The following is a 14,852-nucleotide window of genomic DNA, read 5'->3' as shown; positions in this document are numbered from 1 at the left end:
GCTGATAGCCTTTGGAAAAATGAAAGAATATTGTTTTTCCAGTAGTACTACAAGTCCCAGCAAGCCTCCACCGCAAGCTGGTACTTGGAGAACCACAAGTACCAGCATGCAGGAGAAAAACGGGCCCGCTGGTACCTGTAGTTCTACTGGGGAAAAAATACCCAAATAAAAACAGGAGACACACACCGTGAATGTAAAACTTTATTTCATACATACTTACCTATGTTGACCCGCCGACTGCCACGCCCCCCTCGTCACTGAAGAATCCGGGGTACCTGTGAAAAAAATTATACTCACCTCAATCCAGTGTCCAGGTTATAATCCACGTACTTGGCAAAAAAAAAAAACGAACACCCGGACCAAACGGACTGAAAGGGGTCCCATGTTTACACATGGGACCCCTTTCCACGAATGCCGGGACCCCACGTGACTGCTGTCACAGAAGGTCCCTTCAGCCAATCAGGAAGCGCTACTTCGTGGCACTCACCTGATTGGCTGTATGCGCGTCTGCTGTCAGACAGCGCATCGCACAGCTCCCTCCATTAGTTTCAATGGTGGGAACTTTGCGGGTAGCGGTGGGGTTACCGGCTGACCGCGGGTGACCTCACCGCTGACACAAAGTTCCCACCATTGAATATAATGGAGAGGCTTTGCGATGCGCTGTCTGACAGCAGACGCGCATACAGCCAATCAGCAGAGTGCCAGGACGTTGCGCTCGCTGATTGGCTGAAGAGACCTTTCTGTGACAGCAGTCACGGGGGGGGTCTCTGCATTCGTGGAAAGGGGTCCCATGTGTAAACATGGGACCCCTTTCAGTCCGTTTGGTCCGGGTTGCCGTTTTGTTGTTTTGCCAAGTACGTGGATTATAACCTGGACACTGGATCAGGTGAGTATAATTTTATTCACAGGTACCCCGGATTCTACTTGGACAAGTGGACCGAACGTCGTGTCAACATAGGTAAGTATGTGTGTGTCGGCAGGTGTGTAATAAAGTTGTACTTTAAAGGTGTGCGTGGGCCGTGTTTAATTGGGTATTTTTTTCCCCAGTAGAACTACAGGTACCAGCGGGCCCGTTTTTCTCCCGCATGCTGGTACTTGTGGTTCTCCAAGTACCAGCTTGCGGGGGAGGCTTGCTGGGACTTGTAGTACTACTGGAAAAAACAATATTCTTTCATTTTTCCAAAGGCTATCAGCCCCCCATCCGCAGCCCTTGGATGGGGTGGACAGCCTCGGGCTTCACCCCTGGCCCTTGGGTGGCTGGGGGGGGGACCCCTTGATTGAAGGGGTCCCCACTCCCCCAGGGTACACCGGCCAGGGGTGACTAGTTGGATATTTAATGCCACGGCCGCAGGGCGCTGTATAAAAGTGACCCTTGGCTGTGGCATTATCTGTCCAGCTAGTGGAGCCCGATGCTGGTGTAAAAAATACGGGGGACCCCTACTCTTTTTGTCCCCCGTATTTTTTGCACCAGCACCAGGCGCAGAGCCCGGTGCTGGTTTTAAAAATACGGGGCATCCCCTGTCATTTTTCCCTCCTGATTTTTAGAACCAGGACCGGCTCGAAGAGCCCGAGGCTGGTTATGCTTTGGAGGGGGGACCCCACGCCATTTTTTTTCGGGATTTTACCATTCCATTTAAAAAATATATATTTTTAAAAATATATAAATAATACTTGTGCCTCCAAAATAGACAAACCAAGTACCTAATCCCTTCTAATATAAATAGATATGCTATTACCAATAAAAAACACACCAAAAAAAACATGTTTTAAAATTTTTCTTATTAGATTCCCCCACCAAAGTGTGGCGGATTGAAAATGACGAATTTACTGTCTAAAAGCACTGTTGTCGAATTTCCAAACTTCAATTGAATATACTTTTGGCGAATTGCTGCATTTGTACCATTGCAGAAATGTCGAATTTGACAAATGTCGAATTTCAAAAAGTCGAATTTTGAAAGTCCGTTTTTTTAACGGAAAGTACTGAATTGCATTGTCGATTATTTTTTTGGGGGTGAAAAAGTCCAGTTTTTCGACAATTTCGGGAATTCGACCACAATTGCATATACCCCTAAATTCCTTACCCAAGGGGGAGATTCTTTTACTCTTACGCTATATACATGACTCTGCAAGTTTTATGGTTGAGGCCATATAAGAGATAGGCTTGCTAAATGCACGCACCATGGCCATGGCAGTGTCAGCACGCAGGGGCTTATGGCTACGTCAGTGGACTGCAGATGTGTATTCCAGAAAAGGTGTGGAAAGCCTACCATTCACAGGTGAGGCCCTATTTGGAGATGAAGTGGATACGTGGATATCCATGGCTACGGCGGGTAAGTCTACATACCTACCTTCCGCAGCTCCTCCACCTAGGAAGACCTACTCGACTCCTACTCTACAGTCCTTTCGGACAGCAAAATTTAAAAATAAAACCAAAGGTTCTTCTACAGCCTTCAAAGGTTATAGAAGTAAACCCAAGAAATCACCAACTGCAGGTTCACAGGAACAGCACTCAGGTTCTGCTTCCTCTAAGCCTTCAGCATGATGGTGGACCGCACTGCCTGGAAGACAGGCAGGTGGGAGCCCGTTTAAGAGATTTAAGTCACATCTGGGTGACATCATGCCAGGATCCCTGGGTCATAGAGCTTATCACCCAGGGTTACAGACTAGAGCTTCAGGAACTTCCACCTCACAGATTCTCTCCAGAGGCAGGTGTAATTTTACGGGATGCAATCCGAAAACTGGTACAGACTCAGGTCATTGTTCCAGTTCCATCTCAGCTGCAGAACAATGGTTATTATTCCAACCTGTTTGTGGTACCGAAGCCGGACGGTTCGGTGAGACCCATTTTAAACCTCAAGTCATTGAACCCGTATTTACGGGTGTCCAAATTCAAGATGGAGTCTCTGAGAGCTGTGATCTCAGGTCTGGAGGAAGGGGGAATTCTGGATATCAAAGATGCGTACCTTCATATACCAATCTGGCCGCCTCATCAGGTTTATCTAAGGTTTGCATTACAGGACTGACACTACAAGTTCCAGGCATTGGCATTTAGCATCTCCACAACACAGAGGGTGTTAAACAAGGTAGTGGCAGAGATGATGTTTCTCCTCCGCAAACAGGGAGTGAATATAATTCCGTACCTGGACGACCTGCTGATCAAGGCACCATCCAGGGAGAGGTTGTAGGACAGCATTGCCCTCTCAACTCGACTACTCCGGCATCACGGGTGGATTTTGAACCTACCAAAATCTCACCTGGAACCAACACAGAGGCTTCCATTCCTGGGGATGATATTGGATACAGAGGCTCAGAAGGTATTCCTTCCATTGGAAAAGGTATTGGTAATCCAGTCCATGGATATCGGGTGCATCTCTGCATTCACCTTCTGGGGAAGATGGTAGCTACCAACGAGGTGCTACAGTACGGAAGGTTTCACGCAAGGCCCTTCCAGCTGGATCTGTTGGACATATGGTCCGGGTCGCATCGCCACATGCACCAGAGGATACGTCTGTCGCCAAGAGCCAGGGTTTCTCTTCTATGGTGGCTTCAGACTTCTCACCTGATCGAGGGCCAAAGGTTCGGGATTCAAAATTGGATTCTGCTAACCACAGACGCAAGCCTCAGAGGTTAGGGAGCAGTCACCCAGGGGGAACAGTTCCAAGGGACGTTATCTGCTTTTTCTGCCGTCAGGTGTGGATGTGGGCCTATGCCTGGGCTCCATAAAAGTCCAGATTTCGGCCTTGTCCATTTTCTTCCAGAAACAATTGGCTTCCCTCCCTGAGGTTCAGACGTTCTTGAAGGGTGTTCTGCACATTCAACCGCCCTTTGAGCCTCCCACGGCACCTTGGGATCTCAACGTGGTGTTGCATTTCCTCCAATCAAATTGGTTTGAGCCTTTACAGGAGGTGGACGTAAAGTTTCTTACGTGGAAGACCGTTACACTGTTGGCCCTGGCTTCAGCCAGGTGGGTGTTGGAACTAAACTGGGGCATTGTCTCACTAGAGCCCTTATTTTATTTTTCATGAGAGGATCGAGCTGAACTCAGAACTCGTCAACAATTTCTTCCAAAGGTGGTGTCTGCGTTTCATATCAACCAAGCTATTGTGGTTCCGGTGGTTACCAAGACCTCTTCTACCTCAAAGTCCCTAGATCTTGTGAGGGCTTTGAAGGTGTATGTAAAGCGAACAGCTCGTCACAGAAAATCTGACTCGCTGTTTGTTCTTTATGATCCCAATAAAATTGGGTGTCCTGCTTCAAAGCAGACAATTGCTCGCTGGATCAGGCTTACTATCCAGCATGCGTATTCTACGGCAGGATTGCCGGTTCCTAAACTACTGCCCACTCTACTAGGTCGGTGGGTTCTTCTTGGGTGGCTGGATACACCCCAGGTGTCTCGGCTTTACAGCTCTGCCGAACGGCTACTTGGTCAGGTTCGAACACGTTTTCTAAGTTCTACAAGTTCAATACTTTGGCCTCTGAGGACCTTCAGTTTGGTCAATCAGTTCTGCAGTAACCTCGGCACTCTCCCACCCGGTTTGGGAGCTTTGGTACATCCCCATGTTACTAATGTGGACACCAGTATCCTCTAGGACGTAAGAGAAAATAGGATTTTAATTACCTACCAGTAAATCCTTTTCTCATAGTCCGTAGAGGATTCTGGGCGCCCGCCCAGTGCTTCGTGTTTTCTGCACAGTTACTTGGTTAAGTATTGTTGTTGGTTCAGTTGTTGCTGTTCATGTTCAAGTTTGGTGAGCATGGCTTTCCGATTGGTTTGTGTATGCTTGTTCGAATCTCACCACTGGCCTTTCAATCCTTCTCTCAAGGTGTGTCCATCTCCTCGTGCACAGTTTCTAGACTGAGTCTGGTTGGAGGGGCATAGAGGGAGGAGCCAGTGCACACTATTAACTTCTTAAAGTGCCCAAGGCTCCTAGTGGACCCGTCTATACCCCATGGTACTAGTGTGGACCCCAGTATCCTCTACGGACTATGAGAAAAGGATTTACCGTTTGGTAATTAAAATACTATTTTTTTTAATGGTCTGTACAGCAAAAGTAGCACTGTCTGTTCTGGCTCGGCAAGCCTTCCTGTCCATACTCAACTTACAGTCCTCCAGCATCTCATGGTACCCCTCTTTTTCTTTGTTAAACATTGACTTTATAACCTATAAGTTTCTAGTAAGAGAATAGGAACTATTGTGTGCCTCCTTTGTTGCACGGGTTCCATGCTTGTCGGCTAACAGGAAACTGAGGCTCACAACAACTGAATAGTTGAAGACTGAAAAAAATGTCACCTGGTTTGACAATTGCAGTTTTTACTACAACACACAGATAGGACTATCAGTATTTGGTGTACAATTCCTGAATCTTTATATAAATAGAATAGGCTGGTGGTGGTGTAAATGACAATGACTTCAGTAGCTTCCACAGTCCCCAGACCTTAATCCAATACAACATGAAGATGTTATTTTGCAAAGGGTCGCATATAATAAAGTGGCCAATAATTTAATATGTTCTGTCATTTCTGTTTTATTTTGTGTACATATTTGGCCCTATATACATACTCACTCTTATACTCATGTATTATTTTATTATATACATATTGAACACATTATTTGCTTTCTAACAGTATGCACTAGGAGGTTTTTGTTTTGCACATCATAAAACAGCAGACCTGCTTCCATGCCAATGTGTATCTTCACATGGAGCTCCTGCTATTCATTCCAGGAATACAAGGGCTCTATGTCAATAACAAGTGTTACTATGACTCTCTCTAGGGCCGCATGCTGCATGTTCTTCCCTCCACTGCTAAGAAGGAAGAGGAAGGTGAGGTTGGAGCAGATTCTGCTGGATACAAGAAGCAAAAAGCTTTAAAGAACAAAGCTAACAGTTCCAGGTACTACCTGTAAATCAGGAAATGATGGGATTAGCAGCTCAACTTAATTTCTGTTAAGATCTTATGAGTATTGCTGCCATGCAGTGCTTTGTAGATGGGTTCTCTTTCTGTATGTGTTGTAAGTATTCAGATTGTACAATCCAGGGTGGCCTGGATTGATGTGAATATTTATATAGAATTGCAGCTCGGTGTCCTCGTGATGACTGCCTTACTGTATTAGTTATCATCATGTAGTATATACATAGACAGTGACTTATTGAGCAACTGTCTTTAACAGGCTAATTTTCTTGGTGCAGTTTTATTAACTGATACCAATGTGGCCTTATGTTGTGTACACACTCCAATGATATTTAGGGGGGGTATGCAATTACTCTTACTCAATTACTCTTACTCAATTACTATGCAAGTCTCTTTCACCTAGGCCAAAAAACTGAGCTTTTTGCTACTTTTAGGGTGAATGAGGATTTTCTCTATGCAAAAGCAGGGCCGGATTTTGTCCTAGGCGGAAAACGTGTGGATTGCCGAATCCACGTGTTTTTCTTCGAAAATGCTGGCCATTTTCGACGATTTTGAGGCATTTTTCGCCAATGCCTTAGTGAAAAGGCATTGGCGAAAATGCCTTCAAAACGGACGAAAACGGCCCTAATTGAATACTTAGTGAGGCGAATCCATTAGGTCCTAAATGAGAGCTAATTGCCTACCCCCCAAAGTTTTTTTGGGCGACGTCGTTCACAGACATATCATGTCAGTCCTGCAGCACAGTCAATGCCGATATATCAGCATGTGTACAGGTGGCCCATCGATCACCCCTACAGTGACTGCAGGGACTAGCAAGACTGACATCACAGATAGATAGCCAAATTCAAATGCCCGTCCACTTGTGACGAGTGGTTGATTGGAAAGTGTGCATGCTTACCTAATCAGCCGATCTGTCTGTCACAACTGCGGTTCTGGTGCTTTGTTGCCCACGTGTGTACCCAACCTTATAGTTAAGAGGTATTGAAAATATTGAGGCATAATGTAGACAAGGCTGGGAACCAAGCAGGCCGATCAAGGTAAGTGTACACATGTACCAATCTGCCACTCGATATGTCTGTCCCTTTCATGCAGCTGGGCAGCAGTTAAGTTTGACTCTGCAGCTGTGACTTTGGCCCCCACAGCAAATGTACGTAAACGCAGCACGATGCACCAATATATCTGCAGGTATACTGGCCATCGGCTGTGCTGCAGGGCAGACATATGTCTGTGAAAGACGTTCACAGATGTATCATTGATGCACACCAGCCGACATGCTCACCATATATCGACCGTTCAGTTGAAATGCCGATATATCGGCAAATGTGTACCCAGCGTAACAGCTGTTGAGGGAAAGGTATGTGCCTACTAAGGCATTGGTGATTAGTATTTATGTACAGATATTGGGGACGTGGTATGGATGGAATGAGGAGAAACCATTAAGATGGAAAATCTTAGGACAGTCAGCTGCTGGCAACCAATGCTGTTCTTCACCATTTATTTTCACTAAACCTTTCATCTTGTGGGACTGTAGAAAGCTTTAGCTATTGTGCTCCATGGTTATCTGCCTGCTCAAAGTAGGTGTATGCTTGGCATTGTCCTTTTATTATGGTGCATGCTGCTGAATACACAGACAGGCCCTCTGTTCTCCATTTTTTGTAAAGGTTGTGGCAAAAGCTGCTGTTACCAAGTTGGCCGCAGAGGAACAGTGATTGCTATAGCAAACATTGACCTGATGAGGAGCAGCAGCTTAAAATGTCAACATCATAAATGTTGACACCTGGGAAATGTCAAAATGGACAGAATGTCGACATATGACATGTCAACATTTGCATTGGGGATAGGCTTGCATTAAAAACATTCTGAACAGGTCAACATGATGAATGTCAACCTAATATACTGAACCCAGTCTGTGGTGGTAGTACTGTAGCGTAAGGACTTTTAGGATTGCTTGGTTTTAGCAATGGCTGCTCGCTGAATTCTGTAGCATGCATGCTCACAATTGCTTTACCGGATAGCTCTATGGCATCTTCCCCATAATGTCATATTGGCAATGTTCCTCTGTTTTGTGTTGTGCCAATATGAGAGTGTGGTAATGGTAGAGCCAATATTAAGCATAAGAAGCAAAAGCTCTCTATAGCCATTTTGTTTTGGGTTTGGCCTGTGTGAATAAGATAACAGGCCGGATGTAATGAACTCCGAGTTGGAAGGAAAGCGGGGTCCCGGCCGAACTATGACATTTTTTTTCTTTTTAAAGCAGCAGTCATGTACAAGGCAAAATCATGCCTTGTACGTGATTGTTGCTTTAAAAGAAATCGTCCGAGTTCGGCCAGGAACCTGCATCTCTGGCCAAATCGGCCCTACATTTGGAGTGTTTTTTTCTCTCATAGGGGTCAATTCAAGTCTGCATGGATTGAATAGCACTGGGAATTAGCTCTTGTGTTATTCAGTTCAACGCGATGTTATGTCAGAGAAGGCTGGTTCTCATGGACTAATCCGGATGTTTGGTGTTTTGAGACCAGAAAACAGCATCACGCCAGTACTTTTATCGGATTTCTGCTTGCACCTCCGGAGGGGTGCGAGAAAGTAATCATCTCATTGGGGATAATATCGAGCTGAATTAAATAGCATCAGGTGCTAATTCCCGGTCCTATTTAATCTATGCAAAACTGAATTGACCCCATAGTTTCTTATATGTAATAGTTTTCAAATTTAAAAGAATAGGAAATCCAAGACACAGGAACCCCCACAGAGAACAGTTGTTACAGATTGGGCAATTCCCCTGTCACCACATAACCAACATAAATGCTGAAAAATTTCATATAAAATACAGTGATGCGTGAAAGTTTATGAACCCTTCAACATTTTTTAAATTTCTGCTGATATTTGGCCTAAAACTATCTCAGATTTTCATACAAGTCCTAAAAGTAGATAAAGATAGCGAAATAAAAAAAATGAAACAAAAAATTAGACATTCTCATTTTTTTTATTGAGAAAAATGATCCAATATCACATATCTGCGAGTGGCAAAAGTATGTAAACCTTTAGGCTTAGCAGATAATTTGAAGATGATATTTGAGTCCAGGAGAAGAGTTGTTGATGCTCATTAGGCTGGAATAGGTTACAAAATCATCTCTAAAGAGTTTGGGCTCCACCACTCAACAGTCAGACAGATTGTGTACAAATGGAGGAAATTTCACACCATTATTACCCTTCCCAGTAGTGGTCACCAACAAAGGTCACGCCCAAAGCAAGGCGTCTAATAGTTTGCAAGGTCCCAAAGGAACCCAGGGTAACCTCTAAGCAACTGAAGGCTTTTCTCACATTAGCTAATGTTAATGTTCATGAGTCCACCATCAGGAGGACACTGAACAACAATGGTGTTCATGGCAAGATTGCAAGGAGAAAGCCGCTGCTCTCCGAAAAGAACATTGCTGCCCGACTGCAGTTTGCTAAAGATCACCTGGACAAGCCAGAAGGCTATTGGAACAATGTTTTGTGGATAGATGAGTCCAAAATAGAGCTTTCTGGCTTAAATGAGAAGCGTTCTGTTTGTAGAAAGGAGAAAACTGCATCCCAGCATAAAAACCTCATACCATCTGTGAAACACGGGTGTGGTGGTGGTGGTAGTATCATGGTTTGTACCTTTTTTGCTTCATCTGGCCCAATACAACTTGCCATCATTGATAGGACAATGAATTCTGAATTATACCAGAATAACCTAAAGGAAAATGTCCGACATATGTCCATGAGCTGCATCTCAAGAGAACATGTATCATGCAACAAAGCAACGACCCAAATCACGCAAGTCATTCGACCAAAGAATGGTTAAAGAGAAAACATGTAAAGTTTTGGAATGGCCAAGTCAAAGTCCTGACCTTAATCCAATCAAAATGTTGTGGAAGGATCTGAAGCGAGCAGTTGATGGAAGGAACCCACCAACATAACAGAGTTGAAGCTGTTTTGAACGGAAGAATGGGGTAAAATTCCTCCAAGCCGATGTTCAGGACTATTCAACAATTACCGGAAACGTTTACATGCAGTTATTGCTGCTCAAGGGAGTCACACCAGATACTAAAAGTAAAGGTTCGGGGGCGTGGCTTGGCCGAGCATGGAGTAAGGAGCTAGGAGTTAGAGCTCCGTCTATCCTGCTATCATTATCCTGATTCCCCCGCTGGTGATCGCTCCTGACCTGGCTCACCCTTTGTGCCTCTTGGCCCTGCACATTTTGAGAGGTCTGCGGGACTGTGTCTCTGCCCTGGGCGGCCGCCGGACGTATCGTGGCCTACACCGCTCTGCCTTACTCCTTCCGTCTAACCAGAAGTGCGGCGCCATATTGGGAACTAACAGCGGAGGCTGGGGACGCGCTGGGCCGGAGCTCCCTTCACCCGTGCCCTCTGCTGCTTCTGCTTATCCGGAGGTCGGCGTGTGCCCCTGTCTCCCTCCACCTTGCGACCGGCGGGCTGATTGTCCCTTGGTGGTGGTGATCGCTGCTGACAGTGCGGGGGTGCATCTGTCTGCACTGACCGTCCCTCCTGACGACCCCTGCCTCCCTGCACTGCTGGTTGGAGCCTCCCTGTCTGCACTACTCTGCCTGCGGGGCTGCCTGGACACCTGCAGCTATCCTACTCTGCCTACATTGCTGGTTGGCGCTTCCCTATCTACACTACTCTCCATGAGGGTCCACTTGAAAGCCTGCTGCTGATTCTACAGCCTGACTGCTGCCACTAAGGATTTCCTTTTCCCTGCTTGTGTCCATTCACCTAAGTGAGACTCTGGAAGCCTGAAGATTTTACAGCCTGTGGTGAGCATGTATTGTTTGTTTTATATCATCGCTACGGGAGTCCTCTCTCTGCATTACTTCAGTAGCTTTGCTCTCGCACTTGGCCTCTACTGTTATTGCTATTTCTACCTCGACCCCCGGGTTCCACCCGTGTCCCGTCATGGTGCGTGGGGGCAGTGCTGCTGCTGCTACCGCTGCTGCTAAGCTTGAAAAATTTGCTAGAGGCTCTCAGTCTTCCTCCCAACTCACCCGGGGTACTGCTCCCCCATCCTCTCCTTCCCCCTCAGGGACACCTCCTCAAGAAGATGACACGTCCCAGTCGACGCAGCAAATTCTTTTGGCAATATCCACGTCCGAACACAGAGTCATGGATAAAATCGGCCAAGTGCAGGTGGATATCACTTTAATCAGACATGATATGCAAAAGATTCGTGAACGGGTGGGGGAAGCGGAGCACCGTATCTCCGACTTAGAAGACGTCACCAATCCTCTTAAAGATACGGTTTCCAATCTCACAACTCAAATGTCGACAGTTAAGGCGAAGCTCTCTGATATTGAAGGAAGACTCCGTTGCAATAACGTCCGCTTTGTGGGCCTCCCGGAGAGAGCGGAGGGCTCCTCTCCAGAATCGTTCCTGGAAACATGGCTTCTCCGATTATTTCAACGTGATGACTTTGGTCTTCAGTTCTCTGTGGAGAGGGCGCACCGATTACCTGCCAGGGCTCCTCCCCCGGGCGCACCTGCGCGCACTTTCATAGCTCGTTTCCTGCACTACAGGGACTGGGATGCGGCCCTGCGGTTGGCCCCCACACACAGGGTCCTTTGAAATTTGACAACCATGATATTTCTGTTTATCCGGACTTCGCCGTAGATGTCCAGAAGTCGCGTGCGCAGTTCCTTCAGGTCAAAAGGAAGCTTCGTGACCATCAAATCCAATATGCCATGCTGTTTCCGGCACATTTAAGGGTGGTGCATGATGGCTCCACACACTTCTTCAATACCCCTCAAGAGGCGGAGACCTGGCTGGAGCATAGACCTCGGGCCCCTAACTGAGGACTGTTTCTGACTTTTGCTGTTTTGATTGTTTCTCTCTCAGGGGTCGCATTGTTTGCTGGGTTTCGTACTCCTGCTATTTGCCAAATTCTTTCCTTTTTTTTTTTTTTTTAGTGTTCATATAGCAGGGACGATCTTTAAGTTTAGGAGCTGAATGCTAGGATATAGCCTTTTTGTAGAGGCAATACTTGTCTCTACTTCCTGGGGTTGCTATAGGTTTTCAGCTTTAGTTTAGTTGTTTTTTTGGGATCCAGGCGTGTCTAGTTTGGGATGGATATGCAGGGAGGGGGGTGTTTGGGATGTTTTGGGTTTGTTTGTTTTTCTTGTATGTGTATTGCTCCGTGTGTCACTGTGTTATTTTTTTTCTTGAATTGCAATGTGTCTATGTTTTTTCTTATATGTGCCTTCTGGTCTCCAGATGCTCTACCTGCTTACTGGTGGAGGGCCGCAGTGGTCCCTTTGCTCCTTCTTTCTCTACACCCCGGGTTCCTCTCTGTTACGTGCCCCGCTTGCCTTGGATATTCCTCCTCTTCTGCCTCTCCATGTTCTCCCCTTGCTTCTTTTCTCCTTCTGTCCTTTCTTTCTTATACTCATGGCTGCAGGGGTTGATGGACTCCGCATACTCGGCTGGAATGTGAGGGGCCTGAATGACCGCATCAAGCGGGCTCTAGTTTTATCTCAGGTGAGGAAGTATAAGGCAGATGTCATATGCCTCTCCGAAACACACTTGGTTGATACTAGAACCTTAGCTCTCAGGAAGCCCTGGGTTGGTCTCTCCTATCATTCCACCTTTTCTGCTAATTCTAGGGGGTTTCAGTTTTGGTGCGGAAGTCGGTTAATTTCCATTTAGTTCATAGTCAAATTGACCAATATGGCAGATATGTATTCCTTAGGGCTTATGTTAACCGTACACTTTTACATATACTTGCTGTTTATATCCCCCCCCCCCCCCCCTACACTAACGAAGTACTCCGACAGGCAATGTCGTTTTTTGCTACTTCTCCCTCAGCACCGGTCCTTTGCATCGGCGATTTCAATAATGTTCTAGATAAAGTTTTAGATCGTTGGGCTGAGCTTCCCCCTTCTCTACCCTCTACTTCCCCGTCCCCCACACTGTTTGCGAGGCTGGTTACCGAGCTTGGGCTCCTGGATATTTGGAGGCTGAGAAACCCTAAACAGCTACAATACTCTTGCCACTCGGCCACTTTTCAAACGTTCTCGAGAATAGATTTGGCCCTCGTTTCCCCTGATCTCACCACTAGAATACTATATGTCCAGTACCTACAGAGGGGAATCTCAGACCACTCACCCCTGCTGGTGGCCCTGGATTTTGTGCCTGTCTGTGGGGCTAAACTCTGGAAATTGAACCCCTTTTGGTTGACCTTGTTGACTGATCATGAGCCCTTGGTTCGCGAATGGAGTGATTTTGAGGTACATAATGCATCCTGTTCTGATCAACTGGTTAAACATGACGCATTTAAGGCTTCGTTACGGGGCTCCTTCATACGACAAATTGCTAATGTTAAAAAATCTAGTAGGGAGGAGGACGTGCGCCTGGAGCTTGCCTGTTCCCAATCTGAGTCTGTTTACCTTTCTACTAAGACCCTTAGTGACCGAGTGAGGTGGGATTTGGCCAGGAAAGCCTGGTCTGACCATTTACTTGATAAATTGAGGCGCAAATTACTTTTCTCCCAGCATACCCTCTATTCACAATCGGACACGGGGGGTAGTTACTTGGCTTTTCTGGCTCGGGGGGAGAGAACTGGAGGTTCCATTCAGCAGATCTATGACGCCCAGGGCGAAATGGTCTATGCCACTCCTGAGATAGCCCAGGTTTTCCAGTCCTTTTATTCCTCGTTGTATGCCTCTAAAGTCACTTATTGCTGTAGTTGACTGGGGGTATATCTTTCATGTATTGTCCTACCACAATTGTCCCAACAATCTATAGATTTTCTAGATGCTAGTATGACTCCAGAGGAAGTTGAGGCAGCTATTGCCTCCTTCCCTAATAAAAAGGCCCCGGGTAGCGACGGTATACCGGTTGAAGTCTATAGACAATATCGTGCATACTTTGTCCCTTATCTTTTGACTCTCTTTAATGTTTTACTAGAGGGTGCTCGTTTGCCTCCTTCTATGTCAGAAGCTATTATTGTGGTGATCCTCAAACCAGGTAAGGACCCTACGGCCCCAGAATCCTAGCGGCCAATCTCATTGCTACCTACTGATGTCAAGATTTTGGCCAAAATTCTGGCACTTAGACTCAATAGTGTTATCACTTCGATCATTCACGATGATCAGACAGGATTTATGCCAGGCAAGTCTACTCTCCAAAATCTGAGGCGGCTGTTTTGTCACCTGCAGATGGGGGACCAGTCCGGGTCGGGGGCTGTGGTGGTTTCCCTGGATGCTGCCAGAGCCTTCGACTCTGTGGAATGGGAGTATTTGTGGGAAGTCCTTAGACGATTTTTCTTTTGGTCCCAAATTCATACGCTGGGTACAATTACTCTATTCCTCCCCCGTGGCTCGAATATCTGTCAATGGCTATGTAACATCCCCATTTACTTTGTCTCGTGGTACTAGACAGGGCTGCCCACTATCCCCTGCCCTTTTTGCCCTGGCTGTGGAACCATTGGCGAGTTTCATTAGAGCGTCCCCTGATGTTAGGGGCATTACTATTGATGGACATGAGGATGTTATTGCATTATATGCCGATGACATGCTTTTGTTTCTCAAGGACCCTGATGCTTCTTTGACCTCCCTTCTAAGTATTGTTGATACATTTGGCCTCTATTCCGGCCTGACTATCAACTGGAATAAATCTAATGTCTTTCCCATATCTGGTATTCTTCCTGACCCATTGCCTATTGTGTCCTCCTTGCACTGGACCCTTCGCTTTCAGTATCTTGGTGTCTGGATCACTCCTAATGTTAAGTCTTTTGCACATCAAAACATTGACCAGGTCACGGTGGATCTGAAGCGACGGATCCATGTATAGAAGAAGCTTCCCCTTACTGTCACGGGTCGCATTAACTTGATCAAGATGGTGATACAACCAAATTATCTTTTATCTATTACAGCACTCTCCTACTTATATCCCCAAGAAAATTTT

General features: G+C 46.2%; 1 protein-coding gene across 1 annotated transcript in view; it reads left to right on the top strand.

Annotated features, from left to right (window-relative positions):
* Positions 1–14,852, top strand: part of RBM19 (RNA binding motif protein 19) — a 226,788-nt gene that overhangs the window by 156,905 nt on the left and 55,031 nt on the right. Inside the window, exon 12 of the mRNA XM_063913293.1 lies at positions 5,774–5,892. Coding sequence (XP_063769363.1) covers positions 5,774–5,892 — 119 coding nt within the window. The remainder of the gene's footprint in view (positions 1–5,773; positions 5,893–14,852) is intronic.

This window comes from Pseudophryne corroboree, chromosome 1 (genome assembly GCF_028390025.1).
Source record: "Pseudophryne corroboree isolate aPseCor3 chromosome 1, aPseCor3.hap2, whole genome shotgun sequence".
Classification (NCBI taxonomy): Eukaryota; Metazoa; Chordata; class Amphibia; order Anura; family Myobatrachidae; genus Pseudophryne; species Pseudophryne corroboree.
The sequence above is the reverse complement of the archived record's forward strand: the minus strand, read 5'-3'. Positions and strand labels throughout refer to the sequence as shown.